The sequence below is a fragment of the Haliaeetus albicilla genome, chromosome 4 (genome assembly GCF_947461875.1).
Source record: "Haliaeetus albicilla chromosome 4, bHalAlb1.1, whole genome shotgun sequence".
NCBI classification, from domain to species: Eukaryota; Metazoa; Chordata; class Aves; order Accipitriformes; family Accipitridae; genus Haliaeetus; species Haliaeetus albicilla.
Window position 1 is genome coordinate 41,006,746 of NC_091486.1, and position 25,045 is coordinate 41,031,790.

The 25,045-nt window shown below is 42.4% G+C and overlaps 1 protein-coding gene across 1 annotated transcript in view; it reads right to left on the reverse strand.

Annotated features, from left to right (window-relative positions):
• The window catches only part of ABCA12 (ATP binding cassette subfamily A member 12), a 90,272-nt gene that overhangs the window by 13,605 nt on the left and 51,622 nt on the right, over positions 1 to 25,045 (reverse strand). The window contains exons 25-43 of the mRNA XM_069782050.1: positions 23,990 to 24,319; positions 23,149 to 23,218; positions 22,913 to 23,047; positions 22,054 to 22,209; positions 21,107 to 21,284; positions 19,335 to 19,553; positions 18,498 to 18,694; positions 17,954 to 18,114; positions 16,077 to 16,301; positions 14,761 to 14,899; positions 13,148 to 13,400; positions 11,847 to 11,933; positions 10,698 to 10,791; positions 9,022 to 9,149; positions 8,001 to 8,088; positions 6,479 to 6,584; positions 2,889 to 2,943; positions 2,217 to 2,394; positions 178 to 293 (exon numbers count right to left, since the gene is read on the reverse strand). Coding sequence (XP_069638151.1) covers positions 178 to 293; positions 2,217 to 2,394; positions 2,889 to 2,943; positions 6,479 to 6,584; positions 8,001 to 8,088; positions 9,022 to 9,149; positions 10,698 to 10,791; positions 11,847 to 11,933; positions 13,148 to 13,400; positions 14,761 to 14,899; positions 16,077 to 16,301; positions 17,954 to 18,114; positions 18,498 to 18,694; positions 19,335 to 19,553; positions 21,107 to 21,284; positions 22,054 to 22,209; positions 22,913 to 23,047; positions 23,149 to 23,218; positions 23,990 to 24,319 — 2,915 coding nt within the window. The remainder of the gene's footprint in view (positions 1 to 177; positions 294 to 2,216; positions 2,395 to 2,888; positions 2,944 to 6,478; positions 6,585 to 8,000; positions 8,089 to 9,021; positions 9,150 to 10,697; positions 10,792 to 11,846; positions 11,934 to 13,147; positions 13,401 to 14,760; positions 14,900 to 16,076; positions 16,302 to 17,953; positions 18,115 to 18,497; positions 18,695 to 19,334; positions 19,554 to 21,106; positions 21,285 to 22,053; positions 22,210 to 22,912; positions 23,048 to 23,148; positions 23,219 to 23,989; positions 24,320 to 25,045) is intronic.

Below are 25,045 nucleotides of genomic sequence, written 5' to 3' on the forward strand. Positions count from 1 at the left end.
AACAGTAGTTTAGCTCACTGCTCCTGGAAGGAGCAACTAGTCACCATTCGTAAAGTGCACATTGAAGAAAAAAGCCCACGTACTCTTCCCTTGGATCTCAAATTGCAGCAGCCTGCAATATCCAGTTCCTCACTCCGTGCAATGATATTTAAATAACAAAGCTCCACACTTACTTACCCAAACAGTAACAGCAGAAGAAATACTGCCAGTAAGTTATTATTGTTGCAGAAAGCTGGTATCTGGAAGGATGAAATAACTCCTATTGAGAGTCCAATAGGGACCATAAAAAGTACCTGCAAAATGATATTAAAAAGATGTTATAAGGAAGATAATTCTTAAACATTTTTCTAGAACTATGCAGAAGCAACAACGCCAGGTCTGAATCTGGTCCCACAAGTGCAACTCGGGTTTTCTAAGGGAAACCAAATATAGGAGGGGTCTTAGTCCTCCTGACACTTTTGGGAGTCTTGCAAATGAATTCCCACAAAGCCACTTTGAATAGGCTAAGCCTCAACATTAAGGACTGTGGGCAGAAAGTGCCTTAAAAAAAGGCTGTGAATGAAAAATACCCCTTTGGGTTTTCTGTTAGCCTTGCAGTCAGACCACTTCATTGTGCCCTGTAAATCTAGTCTTTATAACATTAAGTCAAGCCAGGGACCTACCAAACGTCTGCCTTGAAAGGTTCCTCTCTTCCCCAGCTTTGGGATTTAACAGAATTTACTGGCAGGGATTCACTGAGAAATATCAAGTTGCCGAGAGCGCTGGATTAGTTTCAGCCCGCTGAATACTGATTGTGGCAAGGACTCTGGGGATTTTTCCACAGGCTGATTTACAAATATGCAGTGCTGGAGCAAGTGCCTGGATCAGGGAAGCAGGCGCAGGCCTACCCCATCCTTACCCCTGTGCTATGACTTGGGGCTGCTCTGCCAGGCCAGACTGCAGCCACACTGCCTTCAGACCCCTTTCAAGCCCCTCCTGCAAGGCAGGAGATACTTGTGCTGTTGCCTAATCACACCAGCCCCTATAAGCAGGCAGTTTAGACTACTTAGTGGTGAGAACTGTATTGTTGGGACTGCTTTGTTAGCGTGCAGCAGTGTCACCAAAACACCTAGAAGCTTAGGCTGTGCTCTGCAGAGAGTCGAGGTTCACATTCCCCAAGGGATTTCAGCCCCTAGCCCTCACTGCATCAAAGGGGGCTGGCTACCCAAATGCCCTCGAAGATTTCATATTTTCAGGAACTGATGATATCACTGGGATTTTAGGCACTAGCAAAACTGCATCAATAGAAATTTGTCAGATACGTAGAGCTGATTACCATGACAGCATAGCTGGCAATGCCAAAGCTCACAAGCAGAGATAGTCTGCACTTGCAGATCTCTAACTATGTGGATGGTTTGACATTGTGCACTGAAGGTAATTCATAAGACACAAAGCACTTTAGTCTACAGACACTGTGCATATTTATCCTCTTAGCCCAGCGATGCTTTCCAGCAGTGCTATTAACTCTCTTTCTTTACCATGAGGAAACTTAAATTCAGGGAGAACAAGGGCATGCCTATGCCACATAATGCAGCACAGTGCTGGGGAGCTCAACTGTCTATAGGAACAAGGTGGTAAATCTATACAGCGCAGTGCAGCACTGTATAAAGGAACTTGCTTGGATCCTGGAAGGCATATAGCTGCATTAGTAGCTTTCCTTGGCTTAAAAACCTCTATAATATGTAATCTTAAAGACAGCATTCAACCCAGCAATGGATTTTTGTCCAAAAGGGGAGTGTCAGCTGTGAGATGTCTGCTAATGTCACACCCTGTGCTCTCAGGGTTTCCAAAATGGCTGCAGCCTCAAGCTCCAAAGCCTTACCCCAGATACGTAAAGCCTGCATGACAACTAATCTAGCCCTGCAAGCTAACAGAAAAGCAGCTTGCTGCTTGCATGTTAAAATTGAAATCAAGCTCTGGCCTGTTGTGTGTTGCGCTCATATAAATGTGCTGAGTATTTTGCATACACATGAGAGAGAAGGAATGCCTTCGCTTAGCAAAATCCGGTGTTGCAGTTCACATTTAATACTCTTCAATGCCTTGGAGAACAATTAGTACATAACACTCTTGGTAATAATACTATTAAGAAGTCTAGGCAACCAACTTTAAATAAAGAACTTTTTTTCCCCTGCTGTGTAATGCTACTCTTGGTGCATTTAGGAATGTGAATTATTTACCAGATCATAAACGAAGTTAGTCACCCAATAGCTTGTCATCCCAATGCCTGAAATATGCTGCAGTTGTTTGGCTTTCGTTTGATGTTCTTTTACCACGTAGAGCACAAAGCTTGCCGTTGTGATAGAGTAGCCAACCAAAACAGACATTGAAACTATGATGTCGAGTAAGCTATTGAGCCTGGGGAGAAAGTGGAGAAAGATGTATATGGTGAATCAAAGTGGCAGATATCCCTCATTGTAGAGGCAATATTCAGAGCTCAGAAGCAAAGAGGTCCCAATTCTGTGCCACCATCTTTTGCTGATGGTAATTACACCTAGCAAAAAGGACTCACAGCACTGAGTCGTAACACTGTACCATAGCATTGATTGGAAAGGCCGAAGGGAAAATCATGTAATTATTATTAATTGTGCCAAAGGACAAAAGTGTGTGATGCTGTAACTGTGACCTCCAGATCTATATGGGATCCTGCAAAGAAACCCTAACAGGAATCTGCAGCTCTGTGGCATGCAGGGTGCTATTCATGCATAGAGGGAATGAAGACAAGGAAGAAAGCAGTTTCATCATTTAGAGAAAGATATTCAGTAATTTAGGCTGGTTTATGGTTTCCAAGAAGCTGGTTTGCTCCTTTTGAAGTTAAACAATTCAGGCATCAGCCAAATGAATCTTCTTACATTACTTGTTCCTGACTCTGTCCTCCAGGATATGGATGAGCTGATAAGACAATACCTACAAAAACAACAAAAAAAAGAAATTTAAAATGTGGCTAACTTAAAGCTTCCTTCACCAGTTCCTGATATTGACAGTAATACAGAAAACTGTGAGTAGAGAAGAAAAGCAGATCAAAAGCTGGTTTTTGCTCTGTCGTCTTGGTGTGATCTTGGGCAGAATTTCGAGCATCCTCATTTTTCCTATGACTTCACTTCAATGCACAGCAGATCTGAAATTCAAACCCTAGGCCTTGTTTCAGCATTTATCTGGCTGATAGTATCATTCACTTCAGTGAGAGCACTCTCACACCTAAAATTAGGCACATGCTTGTGGGTCCATGTATTTTAGGTTAGATTCCTCAACACCGACACATTCAAAACTGATGAATATGTTTTGTTTTAAAGCTGCTTTTTGATGATCTCACTTCATTTGTTCTTTTCTCATTGTAAACAAATCATTCCATGTTGGCTTTCTGCACAACTACAATCTTCCAATGATATATGTCTTGCTCAATACAGGCACCTGTTGAGATGCTAGCATAAACCCAAGTAAGCTACAGACACTTTTGTTCCCAATTTGGCAATGAGTTAATTCTGAACTACTCTGTCTTATGCTGCTAGGAAAAAGAAAAGAAAAAAAAAAAGATTGCTTTGTCCAAAGGAACTAGCAAAAATCTAGTTACTGTGTTTGTAAGCTCAGTGTGATGTTTTCCAAAAAGATCCCTTAAAAATGGGTTTGTATCAGGCACAAGCTGCAAGAGAGAAATTTTCTGCTCATGTGCAGTTGTCTTCATAAGATTTAGTTTAAGTACTTTACCAAGGAGAACACCTAGCTCAAAATATACTGGTATTGTTCATTACGGTGCATTTGCTTTGTTTGGAGGCAATTTGTGCCTATAAAAAGAGAGTTTTCTAACAAAGGGAGGAACTTAGGGGGCTCTGGTGGGCCAGTTCCAACCTCCAGTGAAGGTCTCTGCCTTAGTCCCACCACGATGACAGCCCAGTCTCTAAGACTCTAGCACCTGAGAAGGGGTTTAGGCTAAGATGTTTATGTGCCTAAAACCAAGGTTCTCAATCTATGTTTAGGCACCTAAGTAAATGCCTCAGTTCTCAGGGTGTGCTGGAGGACCTCTGGCTGCTATTAAATCCAGAGAGATTTGCTAAAACATGCTACCTATAAAATTTAAGCTCCTTACAGCCAGGTGCCTGGCTTTCAGCAGTTAAACAAGTAAGAACTATTCTGGGCTATTTTTCTTAAGAACAAGCACTGTGACATGGGGACCAGAAAGGAGGAGACTGTGGGTTTAGCTGACCAAACGCCATACTGAGCAAATAAATTTGAAAGGGAATATTTCATAGGAAATTCATTTCAGAGGGGAAAAAAAACTCAGTCTTGTCATCAGTGAGAGAAACGGAATTAAAATCTCAGGCTGCTGATAAAGCCACACAAACAGCCAGGAAATGTTTCCCTTCTCTAAAAGGGAGAGAGAGAGAATGAAAGATACCGTCTGTCTAATCTGTTAATACTTCACTATAAAGCCATTTTCCTTTACTGAAGCTTAGGCTAGAAGTCAAAATTTCCATTTCAATGCTTTCTCTTCTTTGTTGGTTGGGATTGAGAGATGAGAAAGCACAATATACATAAGTCAAAAGCTATTATGACTTGCTTAGTGACAGGGTAAAAAGCTTTTTAAGTATTTTTTAAAAATATACGCAGCCTAAGTCAAACCTCTAAAGCAGGACTGGCACCTCTTTCAAACTGCTGAAATGACAACACACTTTTATCTGGTCATTTCAATGGTTCTTTTAAACTGTCATTTATTTGTCTCAACAACAAATAGATTTAGCTGCCAGGAACATACCATGCAGAACGTCTGTTCAATTGTATTTCAAACTGGATTTACACTACCCCAGGGGAGCTATCCTCATCCATTCATTTTATTTCCCCCATTCTATGGCTTGGATCATTAGTGGGAAGCAGAGAATTATCTGTCTGGTCATTTACTACTAAGCATTTCTTTCCAAAAACACATAAGCAGCAGGACAGATGGAATAGAAACTGCTATTCTTTCCCACTGAAAAGTGTTATTTTGCTGGTATAAAACTTCCCCCATGGAAACTTTCTGACTGTTCACACAAGCTTCCTGCCTTTGCTCTTGCTACAGCATGTGTTGGGAATACAGAGACAGGGCAAGAAACTTCACTGCTTAATAATTCAGCTGCTCTGGGATGCTCCTGCTGCTGGAAGTGCCTGGCTCAGGTCTCCTCTCTCTGCACCCAGGCAGGGGCTGCAGCTTTGTGATATGCTCTTGCGGCGCTCACCGAAGAACTTGAACCTTCTGACTCGGAGGGCATGCTGCAAATCTCAAAGGCACAAGCCAGTGAGTATTTTAGGATGGCGTCAGGGACAAGACACTGGTTTCGCTTGTCGTGAGGGGAGTTTCAGTGCATCGGTATGTGGAGGTGGGAAGAGAGACATGCTGTTTTGACTTGTAATCAGCATACTGCTGTTTCTTTAATTCACGGCATGACACTCAAAGCTTCAGACCAGATGCCTTTTCCATTATAGTTCAATTCAGAGACATCAGTGAGGAATAGTCTTATGAGCAAAGAGACACTGTCACCTATTTCACTGTCACCTGGAACAGCAAGCCTCTGAGGTGAGGGGGCTAGGCATGACCAGGCCATGGCTGGAAGGGCACCATTTGTCAAAGAAAATAAATCTGTAGGGCATTTCTGCACACAATTGCTACTCTTGTCAGATCCCCTAAATCTCTGTATAAGATTTCTCAAAATGGCATCAACATAAATCTTTCTTTTCTCCCTGCATCCTCTCCATCTCTAGAGAGAGGCATACATACACAGACATGTTTGTGCCTATGCTGCACCCTTAATGTAGGCTAAACCATAAATGTTAAGAAAGGGTGCCCTGATTTATCAGCAGGAATTTGGGTTGCTGCATTACATTACTGAGGAGAAGCTATGAGAACCAATAACCCTGAATCAGCTACTGACACTCCTTGGAAACTGTATGTCATGTGTCAGAGGAAAAATATAGCTGAAAATTATGTTTCTCACTTAATCTCACTCTCTCTCATTCTCATTCAAACACAAACATACACATACCCACACATCCTGAGTTCCTCTCAGCAGAAGGGTGACATATTAAAATTAACTAATCTAAACCACCCCCAGACATGACCTAAAGTAGCCTTTCTATGCATAACTAATGGGCACCTATCAAGAGACAGCTATTTCAGTACCATGATGAGAGGCAATAAATCAAATAGCAACCATTGGCATTTTTTGGATGAAGAAAATGTCTTATGTAGGAGCTGGGGTCCTCCTTGTCCAGCTCCCCTGAGTCTTTGACTAAGACAAATGAAATATGTGATTTATTCGTGTTTTTCCATTCCGTTTAAAAGGAATTGCATAATTGGGAATAAAGAAATGCCCTCATTGAAGTCAAGGTAAGTGTTGTTATCAGTTTCGACAGAACCAGGATTTTCCCCCCAAAGGGGAGAAATTATCTGCTGCTGTAAAGGGACACTTACCATATCTGGAAGTCTCATTTTTTGGCAAGTTAGCTCGAAGAATGAAGTTGTTCAAGCTGTTGAGATAGGCCGGAAGACTATGATAACCTTCAGGATTATACCACACCTGCATGCAATTGAGAAATTGAAACAATTTGGGAGAGAAATTGTTACTGATAACATTTTGGTTTGTTCTGCTTGCACAAATGAATCATTCCATGGTTGTTATCTAAAGTCATAAGCTCTACAAGTTAAAGTCCAATGATTAAACCACATCAAGTACTGAATGAGTAAAAAAGCACGTTTCACCTTCAGCCCAAGCAGTCCCATCAGCTTCATTTGCCTTCTGGGAGAGAAGAAAGAAGCACTAGCTGGATATGTGAAATAAAGCATACAGAAATTTGGTTTCTTCTCTGTAATAAGTTGTTCAGATGTGATGAACACCAGCAGCGGGGACTTCCCAAAGAAGGCTAAGCAGTCAAATGTCTAGTACCCCTTTGAAAGCCAGGGGGACAAAGGTTGCTTTAGGGCAAAAAATAGCCAGTCGTCACCTTCTCATTCAGCAACAGCCCTTCCCTCCCCATGATAACTTTTCTTGCCTATGACACGATAAACCCTGAGGACTGAGGGGAAAAATCAGATGACAGGACATGCACTTTGGGGGTATTGACCATCACCTACTTTAGGCACAACCCACAGCACCCAGGTTGGAGGTGTAAGTTACCTACCAAAGGACAGATAGCTTAGGCTATTAAGGTTAGAGGCTTAAACACAGACCACAGCACCCACCTTTGCATATCCCCAAGTCCTGTGTGCTCAGTGATTTCATTCTCCTTGCCCTAGTAGAGCAAGGACTGAAGTCTGCCCTGCTTCCAACACTATCAAGGTTTCCAGGTATTAAATCTGACACGTGATAAGCAAATAGCTATAGCTTTCAGATCTAAGATGAAGCTGTAAGATTGGAGGGGTGAAAACATCGGCAAATTCATTACACAAGCTCTGAGTGTTAGTGAAACAAACCTTTTTGAATTAGTGAAATTCCCTTTTGGAGCCACCTCTGAAAACAGCACTGCTCTTGCAGGAACACTCTCCTGGTAGCTAGGTTTTGCAATAAGATCATAGGAACCTGTCAAAAAACTTGCATTTCCCTGCTACCTCAAATTTCTGCCTTGGTGCTTTTAACACTGATGTGTTACAACATTTTCACTGAGCAGAAACAGAGAAACAGGTATATCAGAAGGCACCAGCCAGCCCTAGTTAAGGTACATACACTCTCTCATGAGATAAAGGTGCTAATTGATCTTTTCACCTCTGTATAATAAAGTTATGGCAGCAGAAAAATTGTCTCCTGCTAGCAAGAGAAGTCAGACCAATAAAGCAGAATGGGGAGAGACAAGGAAATGAACTGCAAGTCATCTCTCCCATGCCAAGCTGCAGATTTCAGAGGGTTTCACTTTATTTTCTGAAATATCCCTGAACTTGACATCACTTCTCCTGGGTCCCACACTTTCCATGCTAGGATGAGCAGATCCAGGTTAGTTACCTTAGTCAATGTTCTGTTGGGGGGCACCGGCTTGATATCAAACTGGAGATCTGTTGTCAAAGGCAGCCCAAAGCTCCAGCCACCATACCTGAGTGAAAACCAGAGGGAAATGCATTACTATCCTCATTCAAAAGTTTTAATACCTTTGGTTGGTGCATGTTAGCATGCCACTGTCACACCAGTTAATTGTAGCTTGACTTAAAACAATTTATCCCAGTACATAGTGTGTGGCCAAGCCAAAACTGCTGCAGGAGCCCTTATTTGGGGGAAAAAAGGGAAACAGGAACTTGGCAGCACTATCACAAAACTGTTCTGCAAGCCTCCATTTGAGAAACGTTTTGGAGCTGTGTGGACTCCTAACCCATCTGCCTACCACACAGGAATAAGATGACTGCTTCTTACCCCAAAGATGAGCAGGTTAGTTTAAATCAATGGAAGATGAACATATTCCTTGACAACTTTGATGGCAGGCTATTTTTGCCCCAAGACATGCTGTGCAGCTGTGTTGCAGAGTCCAGACACACTAATAGCTCTAACAGCAACATGGTGAAGAAAACATTCAGCCTCTAATTTCACTGGAACAGATGCACATGTTTAAGTGAAGAACACACTGAGACTCTTCAGAGAATCAAACTTGGAGGAAAGTCTCTCCCCAGTGTTTACTTCATAGAATCATATAGAATTCATGACAGGCTGTGTCAGATTTTCCTCTTTTTAAGCATTTCTGAGTCAGACAAAGGCTTGTCTGCAGATGCAGCCACCAATGTACCAGATGATTGACAGGCTATCCCCAGGCTATCTCTGCTATGATCAAGCAGAGTACTTGCATGAACCTTTATCTTTAACTCCACGATTGCAGGACATTTTATCTCCTTTCACCAGATTCACGGAGACCACCAGCAGAGAGGCCCTTCTAAACCCCTATTGCACTGTCACCTCTTCAAGCACAGTGGATGCGATATGTATAAGAGGCTGCTCCCAGTGCAATTCAGAGGAGAAGGACTAGAGGTTTATGCTGTACCGTTTTTGCAGGAAGTCTTTGGTAGTTGCCAGAATGTAGGTCTCCACATTGTGCCCTGTGAGGTTATAAAGTGTCCGCGTGGAGAAGGTCCTTCTGTGGGGGGGAGTGTAGTTTGTCTGTGGACATGTCTGAGAGGAAAGAAATAAACAAAAATGTTAGCTTCTGTGTTTTAACTATAAACTATCATATCAGGACAAGATTGAGAGCAGGCAATGGCAACATTCTGGTCCTGGGACTAATGCCTACAGAAGGTGATTTGCAAATCAGGGTGCAAAGACACATGGCATACATCCCTGCGCGCTGTCCTGAACATACTTAGTGAGGTGCTTAAAAACATTTGCCTAAATCTACAGTGCAGTTCTACTGACATCAGTAAGACCTTGAAATGTGCTTCATGCTACGTAGGAAGATTTTTGCTGAATTAAGGCTGATCCTACTTAGCAGAGCAGCAGAGTGACTGCACAGACAACTGCAGAGGGCAGAACAACTCACAGAGCAGAAAACTCTGTGATGGCCTCAAACTCTCATCTTGCATTTCACAGCAGCTACACTCTACATTTTTGCTTTACTGTCAGTCATTGGGAATATTTTCCCGAGCTTCAGAGAAACCCTGGATTAGTCCTGAATATATAATTTAACATGCTGAGGGTCAAAGTCACATTGACTGTTTCGTAAGGTTGAAGTGTCCTACCAGACAGCATGCTAGCTGCTTCTTTCAGCTCATCCATAACAAAAACCCTGGCCTCCTCCATTGTGTATCTGTTCATAACTTTGCATCAGAATATGCAAAATAGCTTCCTTCATGCTGAAGAACACCTGCCTGTGCCTGCTAGAAGTGAGAGTCAGTGTTGAACATCATCCTGACTTACCAAAGAAATGATGCCAATACACTTAATTTCACATCATTAAAAGTATGTCCAGAAAACTGCATAAAATAGCTGCATTTTAAGGAATGACTAGGAACAATCCACTAAGTACATGCTTTATCTTACAAGTGGCATCACGCTGCACCATCAGTCTGATTTCCTACTAGAAAAAATCTGAAGACAGGTGAACAGCACTGGAGGGAGGAGAGCTCAACTTCAAACTGGACTGTAAAATGGTAACATCCTTGGGACAGAATCTGCCTTTTCCCCATGTGCATGTAAAGACACTAAGCCCAGCAGTGCCCATATCTGGTACTGTATGTACCACTGTAAAGCAAATAACTAGTACTATTAATCATCACTATTTATAGTACAGCACAGAGTAAAAGCAGATGGATCTAGACTTTGGATAAAGTTAAATTCTGAAGAGCCAACAACAATAATAGCTATGCTTTCATATAATGACAGTGCTTGTATAAAATGCAATTTTCCTCTTGAATACATGTTCACCTCTGCTAAATGGGACAACGATACAGCATGCAAAAACACCATTAAACCTTTTCCCACCATGGGGAGTGGACAGATATATTAGCATGTGAATCTTCTGAGGATGCTCTTTCCCTTCCTGTCCCCAAACTCGTGCAGACAGTGGTTATCCAGTGTACAAATTCAACAAGGCCAAAAAGAGACAGGAGGAATTTTAACACTGAGTTCCCCTTAGTGTCATGCCTGCCCACAAAACCACTCCCAACCTACAAGCCCCCCAAATATCCCCCCAAAGCCCCGCACTTTTGGGTTTATTCAAGTTACCTGCATGCCATCTGTGCAGTTGCAGGCAGAATACTTAGTTCTCCGGTTTCCACTGATAATCCACTGGCCAAGCATGTCCTCCTTTAAACACTGCCTGAAAATGAACACATTTTCCTCTGAGGTTCTCTATGCTCAGGTGTGCAAACAATGCTAATTGCTGTCATGTTTAATGACAGCAAGGATAGCAGTGAGTAGCTTCAGCAGAAAAGCAGACCTTTTTGTCAGCTCCAGGTGCTTCAGGGAATACCCATCCTCCCACCATCTTCAGTGCCTCTCGGCAGAGAGCCCTCACTACTGCTCTCTGTGCCTGGATTCATTCAGCTGATGAGAAGGAATCCAGACACCAATTCATTCCCACAGTAGACAGTGTAAGGAGTTAGCACACAAAGGCCAAAATCATCTTACAGTGCAGAAATAATGGCTATTGTCATTGCAATTGTCATTGCAATAACTGGGAAGTCCTGCGATGGACTGTATTGACTAGGCAGTCACTGTAAATACTCAGTAGAAATATTTACCTGCAGATATGAGCATGCAAATCTGCCCAGGATTTTACTACCAATTCTTTGAAAAATTATCTGTAGGGCCTGAAACAAACCAGCCCTCATGGCACAGCTTTTAGATACAGATAACAAAAGCTATGCTGACAACTTCCTGGGTGGGCTCAGTGTTAAAATTGGGACCGGGTCCTGGGACTGTGTGGAAGTCTCAGTCTCAGCCTTAAAGCAGAGTACAGTTTCCTGTCTTCAAGGATATCTACTGTTCTGTAATTGACAGATGCAAGCCTTTGCTCCAAGCCGCATGGGAGCCACATGGGCTCTCGGCAGGGCTGAGGTCTGCTTCACACCAGTCATGACTATACAGCTCTCTGCTCAGAACTGACTTGCATCCTGCCAGCTCAAGTCTGTGAGCAGCGCAAGCTTGTGCCTGCCTGCAAAAGGCCAGTTAGACATCTCCTAATGAGCTGAAAGAGTCTGCAAGTCAATCTGAAGAGAGGCAGGAGATATTTTTTTTCTCTGCATGTGGCACTGATGTATGAAAATTCTGCAGATAATCAAAGATAGTTATTAAGGTCTAATGGCTAATGGTGTTATGTCAATTCTCTTGCAGATTTGGAATTTAAATGGAAGAAAACCAAGAACTACTTACGAATTGCTTTCATTCATGCATGTGTTATCTGTTCCAGGGAAAGCAAGCATCGAAGTGACTAAAGCATCTGTGGTTTCATTAAAATTCCTAAGAGTTAACAAAGGAAAAAAGAAAACAGGAAAATGTTCAAGGTACTTCCACTACCACTGAGCAGAGGAAAACTGTATCTGAATGAAACAGGATTTATTTAAGATGTTAAATAAATGATTATTTGTGGTGCTAGCCCTGCAAATCACTTAAGTACATGCAGTCCCTGAGGACAGTCACACAGGTCTAAAAGGACTGCTCATTGCTTAGAACTGCACAGCTATTCCAGTGATTTGCTGCTGCTAGATCTAAGCAAGATACTGATGAACTTTTGGACAATCAAGATTCTGTTTCCAGGGAAAAAGCATCTACTGCAATTTTCAGGCACTACTTCCAGTCTTGTCTCAATCAGCTCTCTCATCTGTGATGTCCCTTTGGTTTTGGTCATTCAAGAAAATGCTTCTCACTTCTGACCCAGCTCTCTAGCAATGATTCATCAGGAGAAGCAGAGAATATTAGGAACAGAGGACTCAGACATGCAGTTCTGGCTCATTCCCCCATCTAGCAGGACCAAAGTGGAAAGGCATGAGCAGTCCTGGGAAAGAATACCTAAGAGCACACATACTTGCTTTAGAGTAAAATTTTATACTTCCAACTTAAAGCTGAGAACCAGTAGAGAAAGACAGCTGTTTGCATCATAAAATCAGAATGATAGAAATTATAATCATTTTGGTAATAGGATTTTTAAGCACAATGAAATAATTCAGTGGTGACATCTTAATCACACTGAAAAAGTGCACGCCCTTCAAACTGACTGCGTGCCTTGGACGAGCGGGGCTTGGGCAGAAAAGCATACAGACAGTTCACAAGATTAATAGAATTTGATCCCAGAGTTGTAATCTTGGAGACAAATGACCTCTATTTCACATCGGGGGAAATGTATATACATTAAGAAAATCCCTGTGGGACAGTATGGCTGTCACAGGGCCAGAGGACTCCAATGGGAAACACAAAGAATATTCCTCACATATTTCCTAGTGAATTCCAACTGAGAGGTTGTTTTTCTAAAGCTTTCTGGTTGCTGATCTGAGCCAAGCCATCACCCCCAGAGATCCTTTAGGAACAGGATTTCTACACATTATCTGCGTAACATAACTACACAGATAACATAGCTACATGTTCTCTGTGTAACACCTTTCCACTGGGTGTGCTTAGAAATAACCTTGATGGTTTACAAACAAATGGGTTTAAGGATCACAAAGAACACCACTCACCCAAAGAAGTCTGCCTGGTCGGATGTGCCGTACAGAGAGGGGGAAAGGATCAGTTCGGGATATTCAGTCTCCTTAGTTCTCAGAGTCCCAAGTCCCATCGCAGCCATCACAAAGAGGACTGGGAGGACAATCTGAGCAATGAAGCCTCTGACATCCCGCCGGGTATGGTGGAATCTCTTAATGAACAAGGCTGATGTCTTCTTAAGCAGCAATGGCAAACCCTGCAGGCTTTTTGATCTAATCAGAAGCTGATCTGGGTACAAAAGAATGCATTTTGTCATGGATCAGTATCTGTGAAATGCAGGGCATTGATGGTTATAGTACCCTGGGATTACATTTAGTTTCCTGCACTCCTCTTACAGATGGCAAATCAAAACTACTAAGTTGGAACATACACAGGGGTCAAGCTTGGGACAGGACTCAGATTTTGGCTCTTGAGTCATAAGCTCATGTGACACCAGTTTTTTTGTTTAATTTCAAATGCGTACATGTAGTGAATCCATTTTGAGATCTTGCAAGAGGAACACAGGCTTCCAGATGCAAGAAATTATCTACATCCTACCTACCCAGTTGCAACTTACAGGGGAAACATATTATTCTATTATATTTGCAAACTGAAAATTTTCATAATTTAGAAAGCAGGTCCTCAGACAAATCACTAAGGGAATTAATCCTGAAATAAGAAAACAAGGCACATAAACCAGTTGATCTTTTGCATGGACAGGGTTGTGGTATACTAAAAGCAGAGCCAAATCCTGTGCAACCTGTTCCTCTTTATGAAACATTAACCTATATGATACAACATGAAGCAAATCCTTTTCAGTGCTCTCATTAGGGGTGACACAAACCACTTCTCTATGCATATGAGTTACTGTTTACAATATGTAACATTTACAGTGCAGGTCAGCTTTGAGAAGTGAGTACAAAAATACCCCTTCGCTGTCCCTTGGATGCCTCCCTAACTATAAATCATAAATTTATAAATACAAAAAAATGTTTCTACTCTGAGAAGCATTTCAACCAGGTATTTGCTCATTTTTGGTCCATGCCACCTTTTGCAGCTCTCAAACCCTCAGAGATAGTGGTGTAGCTTGATTTTCTTCTGCATGTGAATTTATTCCACTATCTGGCCCTTTGAGCTGTTTTACCATACTGCAATGGCTGAGACACAGTAAAAAGCAGCAAGGAGGATCCAGCTCAGAGCTGTGCTGCTTTTGCAACAGGCTAAGGGCTTTTCACAAAGTTTCTCTCCAGTTCTACTAGTTATGTAGAAACAATTCTCTACATCAGTTTCTGCAATTACTTTCAGAGGTATACATTTGCTCTTGCACCCACACACTGTATTTGACTAGATTAGAACCTGGATCAGTTTAAAGGAAGGCAGATGCAAACAAAACCCCTCTGTAATTTATTCTGTGATTCAGACTATTGCAGACCAGTGGACCTAACCAACTGTTGAGTGCTGTACTTCTAGTGATTTATTGGTTTTGTGGTTCCTGGTTGGGTGAAATATGGTTTTCAACAAAGAAAGAAGATGGGGAGTTCAGTCAGTCCACCTGTCACTGTTTGCATCTGCAACAAATCTGGAATAAAACCTGGAGGTAATTTAGTACCATCTCTTTCTGTGAAGGTATCTGTGCTCATAGACATTTCGTCACTGCCAGTTTGAGCACTGGCTCCAGGCAGCTGTTGAGGCAGTTCAGCATCTTCTTGCTTGTCCTTCACTAGCTCTTTTGTCAGATTGAGAAACACCTATGGAGCAAGAAAATATGAAGGAAAATTGGTCCAAATGACTCCATTTACCAAAACAATAATCAGAATCCACTCTCCTACTTTGTAGCTGTAGTTGGTGCAGCAATTGTGAATTATAATCCTTTCTGTTCCCTTTGTGCTCTGCAAGAGAAATTCACTTTTTTCCAGTATAAAATTGTTGTTGTCCAGCTCCTTGTCACCTCCTGTCTCTCTTCTGCTGCAGCAGTGGAAACTTAAACCTTTGCAGCTGCACCCTGGACTTACCTTGTCCTAACACCACCTGCTATGTGACTACTGAGTAGGTGTAAACGAAGCTGCATTTCAGCTTGGGCCCTACATAACTCTACTCCCTCCACACCCACACAATGAGCAGCGCACAGACAGCTCTCCCTGCATGGCACCAGTGAAGAAAGCAGGAGGGCTGTTTCCCTGGGATATTTTCCCCTCTAGCCTCTGAACAATCCCAGCTGCCTCCATGCTCAGAGTGTGCACATTCGTGGCACTCAAGCTGCACGTGGTACATGCTGTGTAACTCATTCTTGCTGCCTTAGGAAAACACCTTAAAAGCAAGCAAGAATTTCTGAGCAGAAACGTTAACAATCTTCCTCCCTCCTTTCTGCAAGACAAGGGTCATCACTGCTCATAATTTATTTTTATTTCTGATGCAACTAAATGTTTATTTGACCAGAGATTTCCCCTGGGCAGAAAGGTGCCTGTGTTACTCCAAGATGCACCAGGTGACTCACTTGTATAATACAGCATCTATGCTGAAGTTCATCATTTAGATGGTTTGCTAACTCCCTCCTTCCTGGCTGCATCTGCAGACAAACCCAGACTCGTGGAGACCAGGAGAATAGTTCAAAGAGAAACACATCATTGCTCTCTCTCCTTAGTCTAACTCCAGTATCTCATTTTCTGAGTAAAATGCCAAAAAGCTGTTAGCAAGGTCAGACAGTGGTACACTTTGTGCATTAGTACATGTATAGATTTATGAATATATCTACACACTCACATGTTCCTAAGTGTAACACAGTGAACAACAAAACCACTTCTTCCCCTGCTTGCAACTCTTACTTCTAAAACATGCCACTGTCTAGCCCAGAAAGCAGAGCTACACAGTGGTGTGAAGTTAATCTCCATAACATTTCATTAAATCAAGCAGACCCTGAGCTCATACCTCTTCCACGGTTGTGTTTGAAATCCCGTAGCAACCAAGATGGAGATCACTCAAGCTGGTATCGAGGGCTCTGAGAAGCGCCTGGTAGGCCCCTGAGACTGTGGACTTGAAGGGGGGAAGCACATACACAAGCTCTCCACCAATATCCTCCTTGAGATAAGCCTCTGGGAGGTGGGACTGGATCAAGGAGGTCACTGCTGTAGTGTCACACTCCTCTATCATGTTCTGAAAAAGAAGGAAAACACTCTGGTCACCAAGAAGGTTGCGACATCAAACTTCCACCGCAGGTTTAGCCCAAATTCTGTCCCTCAGCATAATCAGTACGTGAGCTCAATCCAGGCATGCAACATTTGAAGTTAAATATCAAAAAGAGATGAAAGTGGGTTTCTGGCCCTTGAAGAAGGAGGTGTGGCACTATGTCCATCTTGGTCCATCCAAGACCTTACTGGGCTCCCTCTGTCTACAGGGATCCTGGGATTGGGCTGAATCAACCACTTTGCACTAGCTAGAGGGTTTGTAGTACAACAGAGAAAAAGCCTAGCCACAAGAGAGCTGACACCTGAACTTGGCTGCCAGCACAAATACACTCTTTCCCATGAAAAATGAGGCTTGCACGTGGGTATTTTTTCATTTTCTCTATCTATACTGTCAGCAATTTGGAAGAGAGAATGATCTCTTATGGTATCTGCATGTTATTCTGCGTGCTGGGGCTACCAACAGCACTGTAATAAATGCTATCAAGAGCAGAGTTCCCTCCTCTTTGCAAGCAGAACATTTTGCCTCAGGCCAGATACTATCGATGGACTCTTCCCATCTGCTTTATTCCTCTGAACTCCAGAATTCACACTATGCACACAGCCTTGCCTTTAACCCTCAAGGAGACACTGTTCTTTTTCAACAAAGCAGAGCACTGACTTTCCTGTTTTCCAAAGGCCATGGAGGCTGGTCTGGTGGCCCCGCTGGAGAGCCTCTCTCTGCTTCAAGGGAAGTGGAGGCCACACGTGCTGTTAGCATCTCTCACCAAGAAGCAGCGCGCTCACATCCAGATCCTCAATAGTTGTTTGATACCACTACCGTCCTTGGATCTGTCACTCAGCTCCTGCCGATATAGCTGTAGGTGCCTGCATCCCTGAACAAGCCTTGATGGCCCCTCTCAGAGACGAAGCTGCTGAGCGCTCTAGCTCAGCTCCATGCAGGCTTGCAAACAGGAAAATCTCTGCCTCTGCCCCCAGCAGTGCCTACTGTGGTGACCGTGCTCAAGGGACAAGAAAGGGAGCTAAGGCCCAGCAGGGAAGAGAGGATAAAAAGGACTGCATCATACACCTGGGATACAGGAGGCACAAGTTCAGACCTCCGCCTTATCTATTAGAGCTGCAAGGCTTTGTGTAGAGGGGCTGAAGCTAAGACTCCTGTGTTTTAGGGAACTCTCCATATAGGCTGTGTTTCTGAAGGAAACTTATTTATTAAAAAAGCATGTGAATTCCAGCATGGGACAGGCAGAGTGAGCTGGAGAGCAGAGTGCACTGTAACCCAGGTATCTCAGTGGTTGAGTAATATGAAAAAGTGATCTTACTGGCAGCCCAAGGAAACAGTCCAGCATATTCTTGAACCTGTGTGGCCAAAACCAAGGGTTTAAATCCAAAATATATCCCCACTTTCACCTGGGCATAAAGTGGTTGCATTAAGAAGTTGTTCCATGAAAGTGAAATTATACTGGAACAACCATTCCACTGCAGACATCTAAGACTGACATGAACCTTCTGCAGCATGCTTCATTTCTGTGGGACACTATGACATGTCTCCTTCCTTCCTGTCATACAACTGGTTCAGTTTCCCACCCAAGATGCTGAAAATTTAGGACCAACTCAGACACAAACCTTCTTTTTTGTGAGTGTCAGGTGGTATCCATCACCAAACATTTCCTTGAGGTAGAATGGCGAACCACAACATTTGAGCCCTCCATGCTCTAGGAAGGCGATCCGGTCACTCAGAACTTCTGCTTCATCCAAGTGATGTGTTGAGAGAATGATGGTTCTGCCTGGAAAAAACAAAGCTGATGTCAGCCACCACAGAATAAATACATGTGATTACATGAGACAGGTGAAAGCTATGCTGAATGAGGGGACACAGAGTATCAGGTGAAAATCAACTGCGCTTTTTTGCAATTATTAGTGAAACTGGATGAAAGGCAACATTAAAGAGAAGCTGAAAGTTACTGTATTGTAAATTGTGTATTATGGTAAAGTTACTTTTCAAATGAACCTGTGAATTTACAGAAACCAACCAGGATGCACCCAGAGGGCCTGCAAAATCCCAGTCTCCCACAGTTCCTTCTCTGTGGTCTCCAAAACCCATAATTCAAAGCCACTGATACCATGAATCACCTTTGCCACTAGGCAGCATCTTGTCTCATCACAGTACCTTTTTTATTCTTGGAGATAATTTCCCAAATACTTCTCCGAGAGCATGGATCCACCCCTGTGGTTGGTTCATCTAGTATCACCACCCTCGATCCACCCAGGAGAGCAATAGCTATAGATAACTTCCTCTTCGTCCCCCCAGACAGGGAGCCGGCTAGCTTGTGACGATGGCTGTACAGTCCAGTCTCCTTCAAAGTCCTTGAAAACAAAGAAAAAACAATGCCCAAAGGTTGTCCTTCAGGTATCTTTTAAAGGCAGGGAATCTGAAAATATCACAAAACCCATAACTGCAAATGAAAAACTGCTCAAACTGACTGAATGGTCACAGTGCAGGGAGATGACTCACCCTGTAACTCAGTCACTGGGATTTTAATTTAAAACATTTTTTTAGGATGTTTTCAAAGTTTCCATCTGACAAGTCAAAGTTAAAGGCTCAACCTCATCACCTGAGAACAGCAAGATCCAAACTCCCTGGGATGTTCTGGCTGCTTCACTTCTCTGCAGAACCAATAAAGCCAACACCATCTTTCTGCCTGGTTGATTAAATCTCTTTCTGGGGAAAACTGTAAAGCAGCAAGGACTAGATCCTGAGGCCTATAAATTAATCTCCAAAGAATTGCCACAGAAGGTTATAAACCCCCTGGAGAAGAGACATTGTTTTCTTACAGCCACAGATACCAATATATTCCTCTAGTTAGACCAAGGCATTATTTGAACTCTGCACTGGATCTGCAACACTTCTCAAAACCATTCATTTGAGCTTTGCAGTGGCAATGGCACTACCAAACAATAATTTTGACAGCCCTCTCTCCCTTCTACAACCCTGCTATTTTTATACCTCTTCACTTCTTGGTAGAGCTCCTGTTTACTCCAGTGAGGGACTTTGATGTACCCGTAGAGCAGCAGGTGTTCTTTCGTGGTGAGGTAGTTAAAGAGAACATTGTGCTGCATACACACACCCATGTTCTTCCTGATAACCTCCTGGTCAGTCCTGATGTCCTTGCCATACACAAAGATAGTACCTGATGATGTAGGGAACAACCCAGTCAAAACAGATCTGAAAGGGAAAAATAAATAGAAAAGGGAGTTAGAAAAAGGAGAAAGCCATAGGTAATTTTTTCACATGGTCCTGTACCTATCGCCACTTTCAAAGTTTCCTTACATCACCATCACACTTCTTCCAGCCAGACACTACTGACCACTGCTTCTTCTGCTGTCTGACCATGCTTTGGCAGAGCGGTGGCCAATTAACATCAAAGGACATCCTCACACCCCTCTGCAGAAATGCAAGAGCAAGTACCAAGCTCACACACTGAGCTCTGGCTACTTTTCACATGTACTTTTATCTTCTTCAGCCTTCATCTCCCGAAGTCAGAGCATTGCATATCCCATTCATTAATATTCGTGAATGCCCTTGACTTCCAATTTAATCACTGGGAATTCATATAATGCAGTTACTCTTCATTCTTTGAGGTTTATCTGCAGTATCCAGACAGCCTCATATTGCTAACCACAACAGAGATTGAAAACCACATTTTCATCTTACTAACCACATCAGAGCATGAAAACATGATTTCACTGCCATTATTAACAAGACATGGGAGAGGACTTCCAGACAAGACACTCACAGTGGGCAGCACTTTCATCTAGTTCAAGCAAATAATTACCTACCTAGGAATACCCAACAGACCCAAGTCAAACACCTTCTGCTCAGAATAACTACTTGCACATTACAGGTCATTTTTGGTGCTGTCCTGCAGGGACTAAAGGGAGAAAATGCATCTCAGACTGCCCTTCACTCTCCCAGAGCTTCTCTCTCCTGGGACTTTTAACCATCATTAGAAAGGAAAGAAGTAACTTACTTCTGACCTTACTCAGAATTTGAAGCCTGCACTAAGTTTCAAGAAGCTATTATACTTTTCTGCGTATCACCTTTGCCTACACTTTGCAAACAGGATATGAGATGAATTGATAATGAGCTGAGATGAAGTACACATCTGTCTTTCTTACTCATTTTGGCTCTTCTGAGGCTTCTATTTATCAGCTTAATGTTGCTTTCAGAGTGATGCACATATATATCAGTGGAGAAATCAAGTTCTACAGGTCTGTTTAAGTGCTGTTATCTAACAACTCAAACAATAATTTATAAATGGCAAGGCTGGAAGGGCCGAAATGCCCATGTATTAACCCACTGCCATTCCAGCCCAGCCAACACATGAGTTTGTACAGCTGAAATATACCTTTATTAAGCTTTCTTGTTAATATCACTTCAGCTTTGGTGTGTGCAAAAGCTACCCATAGTTTTCAGAACAACCTAACCCCAGGGACCAAAGTGTCATGGAACGAAATGCTAGAACAGTTGTTGTGCTGTGTATTACAGGTATCCCACCAGATTAAAAAGCATGTTCCTAAGCAGAAAAGAACCTTTAATTCTAATAGATGAAGGGACTGCTGAGGTCATCCATGAGCAAGATAAAACTACAAGAGAGATTTGGCCTAATAAAGTATCTTATTTAGTCTCCCAACACTGAAGAGCCCCACTTGCTCTTTCATTCACCCAATCATGCCCCACAGTATATACCCCCCCCCCCAGCTTTAAAGGATACGCACATGGTTGTAGTTTTCCCGGCTCCATTGTGTCCCAGCAGGGAAGTGATATTCCCTTCATAGAAGTTGAGGCTGAGGTTGTCCACTGCAGCTTTGGATCCATAAACCTTTGTTATACCACAGAGGGAGACTCCCAAGGTGAGATCAGTGGGCTCTGGTTCCAGGTGAGGTGGGGGGGCACCTTTGACATCAAAGGGAAGGGTCAGAGGACAGTTACTGCACTGCATCAGACGTTTGTGCTACTTTTTCACCTCAGAAATAAGCAGGGCTTTTAAAAACAAAAGACAGCAAAAGTAGGTGCCTTTCAGCTGGGAACGTAGAGAACATTTCACAGGAACTGTATCATTCTCTCTGGGATTTCTCCTTTTTACTTCTGCAGTTTCTAATAACTCTTGATGATAAGCATTAATTGCTTTTAAAAAGGTCTCATATTTAGATGTTTTGGAGCACCTAACAAATTTATACTAAGCAAGCACAGTAAATTGGAGAACATACAGCAAAACTACTGAGTTATTTTCAGTTAGGTAGAATCAGCAAGTTTTTATGTGTTCTCACAGTATTTTACCGGCTAAATATTTGAAGAGATGAATAAAGAAGCACTCATCCCTTTTGCCATATGGAAACCTGTATTTGCTTGCACAAACCAAAGTGTATTTCTACTCAGAGCATTGTAGACTGATATATATGTATCTAAGATAACTGCCCAACTACAACATACACAAATATGCATGTGAAAATCAGTACTGGATTTCCACACCACAAAGGAAGAACAAGTATAATTTAAAAGCCAAATCTCCATTCACGTAAGTAATGGCTTCCAATTTTTCCTGAGCTACAAAATAAGGATGAATAGAGAAATGTGCTTTCTGAGTATGGTGCCCCTTTACAAATTTGGCTTCGTTTACCTTAAACATAAGTTAGTATCTCTACCCCATCTAGCATTCACATACATATCTTATTGTTGAGGGTGGCTTCTTTCCTTAACATCAGCTTGGTGAAGAGAAGGCCTCTTTGTTTCTCATTCCAAAACGGGAGGTAACTGTTGTATTCGACCCAGTAAGATGGAAGCAACGGGAAATACCAGGGAGCAGCCATGCCATATCTACCTGCAAGGAGAAAAGGAAACTCATTCAGATATCTGTTCTGAGGAAGTATCACTACTGAGGAGCACTCAAAATAGCAACAATAAACTCCACAGAGGTCTCTCCCCTCTTGATGTGCTCATGTACTGCTGATACTTGGTGGAGAATTTGCCCAATTGACACGATAGTAAGCATTCACTAATTTGTTATTCTGAGTAACTTCATAGCTGGAGGACAGGAGTACTTTACATTTTCCACTGGGTAGATTTCCTTATGCCAGTGGACTGCTTCATTAGGTGGTAAAGAAAAGCAAAAGACAAATGTACTGGCTCTTGCCCAAGGCAGGAATTACTTTTTGAAATCAAATTATGTAAGTAACACAACACAAAATCACTCAACTGACAAATGCAGGCTAACATGCTCTGTTCTCATTTTCACTGAGCAGACCGCAAACACATCCTCCCATGTCCTTGGCTTCAGCTTCTTCAGGAGACCCACCTACCCATGTGATAAGCAGAGGGACCCTAATTCTTCCTTGCTCTGCTCTGTCTCAGTTTCATTAATGCTGTCAGACATCTACAAAGTCATGCTCCCTTTGATCTAGAAACAGAGGTGTCCTCTATGTGCACACTGTCTTACTGCCTGAACCATAGAATTGGCTAGTGGTGTATTCATTGTTTTCCAAAAGAGATGGTACAGCACCAGCCTCAATGCTTTGTATCCTTACCTGGGAAAACATTCCTTATATACCATCCCAGGATGAAGTAAATGAAAGAGTCTATCAGAATGAGCCAGCACATCCAGCCAAAGGAAGTGTTGTCTCCAATCATTGGGGACTTATACATGTTGTCCCACTGCAGACCTGCAGAAAGGAATTTAGAAATATAAACAGAATCCATATTAGTTAATGAAATGTTACAACCATGGGAGCTCAAAGCCTAGTTTTGTCTACAATAAACATACCTATGCCCTGTGCCTCGTATCGGGCAATGTATTGGCTTGCATAACTGAATGCAGTTGGAGACAACAGACTCTGCGGAATAAACAAAATTGAAAAAAAAAGAACTTATGAATTAGTCTCAGAGAGAAATCAAGTCAACCAATAAGTTACCTCATTGGCTTGGTCCAGTAGCCAGAAAAATTAGTGGGTTTCTTTTTCCAACAGTCACAAAGAGCACTGGACCAGGCTTATGATGGGTAACACTTCTGGTGATGGGCTGTAATGTCTTCTTAGAGCCTGCCTGCCTTTTGCTTCCACACGCAGGACCCAACTTCATCTCTCATACAGAGCTTTATCTGAGGCTTCTGAAATACAGGCTGACTTCTGGAACCCAATACTTACCTTTTTCCACCCTTGGTAAGAAACAAGGCTTTACATCTATTTCCACGGCTAGGAATTTGAGACACATGAAACTAAAGGACAAGCAGAGCCAGCCCTCCTTCACAGCCCTGCTACCTAAACTCTTTGCTGAGACAGCCTCATTTTTCACAGTGCTTTTGCTTTGCAACTCAAAAGGGCAAAGTACATAGCTCAAGCTACTCTGATTCAGCTAGCAGGTGGGAACTCACTAAAATTCCACAAGTATTGCTTTCAGTCATGGGACACAATTAATTCAGGTGTCCCTCAAACAGGCCATAGCTAACACTCCGGCCGTGCTGTCATACCTGTCAACACCCACTGATGGAATTTAGAAAGGCACCCAACTCACATATATTTGTGACACAAGCTATAGGAGCTGAAGTTTATTGAAGGTGAGTGTCTGCTTCATACACATGGTCCCTGTCATTGAAAAGCAGAACTTACCAGTAGGCTCTTCACAGAGAAGCTCAAATGATTCTCGATGACAAGCAACACGATGAAGGGGAAGAAGGTGAGGATGTACACGAGACTGCCCACCAAGGCTGCTATGTTGGTGTTATTGAAGAAAACACTGATGAAGTAGCTCATGGCTATGATGGACAGGCTGTAGTCCATAAGGTACACGAACAGGAGCACTGTGTTTGTTTTGGGAAGGATGTCACCCACTTTTAGAACAATGATGAGGAAGGTGATAGTAATTAGAAGGAAGATGGCGCACTCTATGAACCAGGCAATGAAATGGCTGCTGGCATTAACACCCATCATTTTCATGTACTACAGAGAGAAAGGTGAAAAAAAGAATCACAAATGACAACTGTTTATTAAGAGATCTTTCTGCTGATACTGAACTGTTTCTTTTTTCAGTTTCTGGACAGGGCATGCAACCAAATTATGCTCTTTTATACTTTCGTATATGGCATGTTGATAACCAGGGAGAAACCATGCACTCACATTTCTGGAATGCCCTAGGTTTGCAAAGCAGTCTATTGCAAAAGAACAGCACAGACAGGATTTGCAAGTATGAAGCATTGCAGCCCACAAGCTCCAAAGCAACTTCTGGCTTTAGATTTGTAACTTTTCTAAGGTATTTTAGTTATTTTTTAAAATAATGCTAACCAATCCAATGGCTTGCATGTAACAGCTCTTAAGTATCTTTGAAACCAAACCATTTCCCACACAACCTCAAGACAATGAATAATAGCTAAATTACGATGGTTATGAGGAAGCAATATATTATATTAGCTGATAATCAAGTCCACAAGACTTGTATAAAACTGTATTGTTAAAGCCAAAAGACACCACAGGTGCTGGTGTCTTGTTGCAGTTTATTACACACCTAAAAAGACTACTGACACCCTAGTTCTTAGAGACAGTGAAACTGGGTTCCCTAAACTAGAGTAGCTGGCTGTCAGCTAGCCACTGGAGTTCACTCATTTTCAATCTCATCAGTTCATAGAGTGCCCTTTCTTGGAAATGTTTTTGGTGAATCAGTATTTGTTT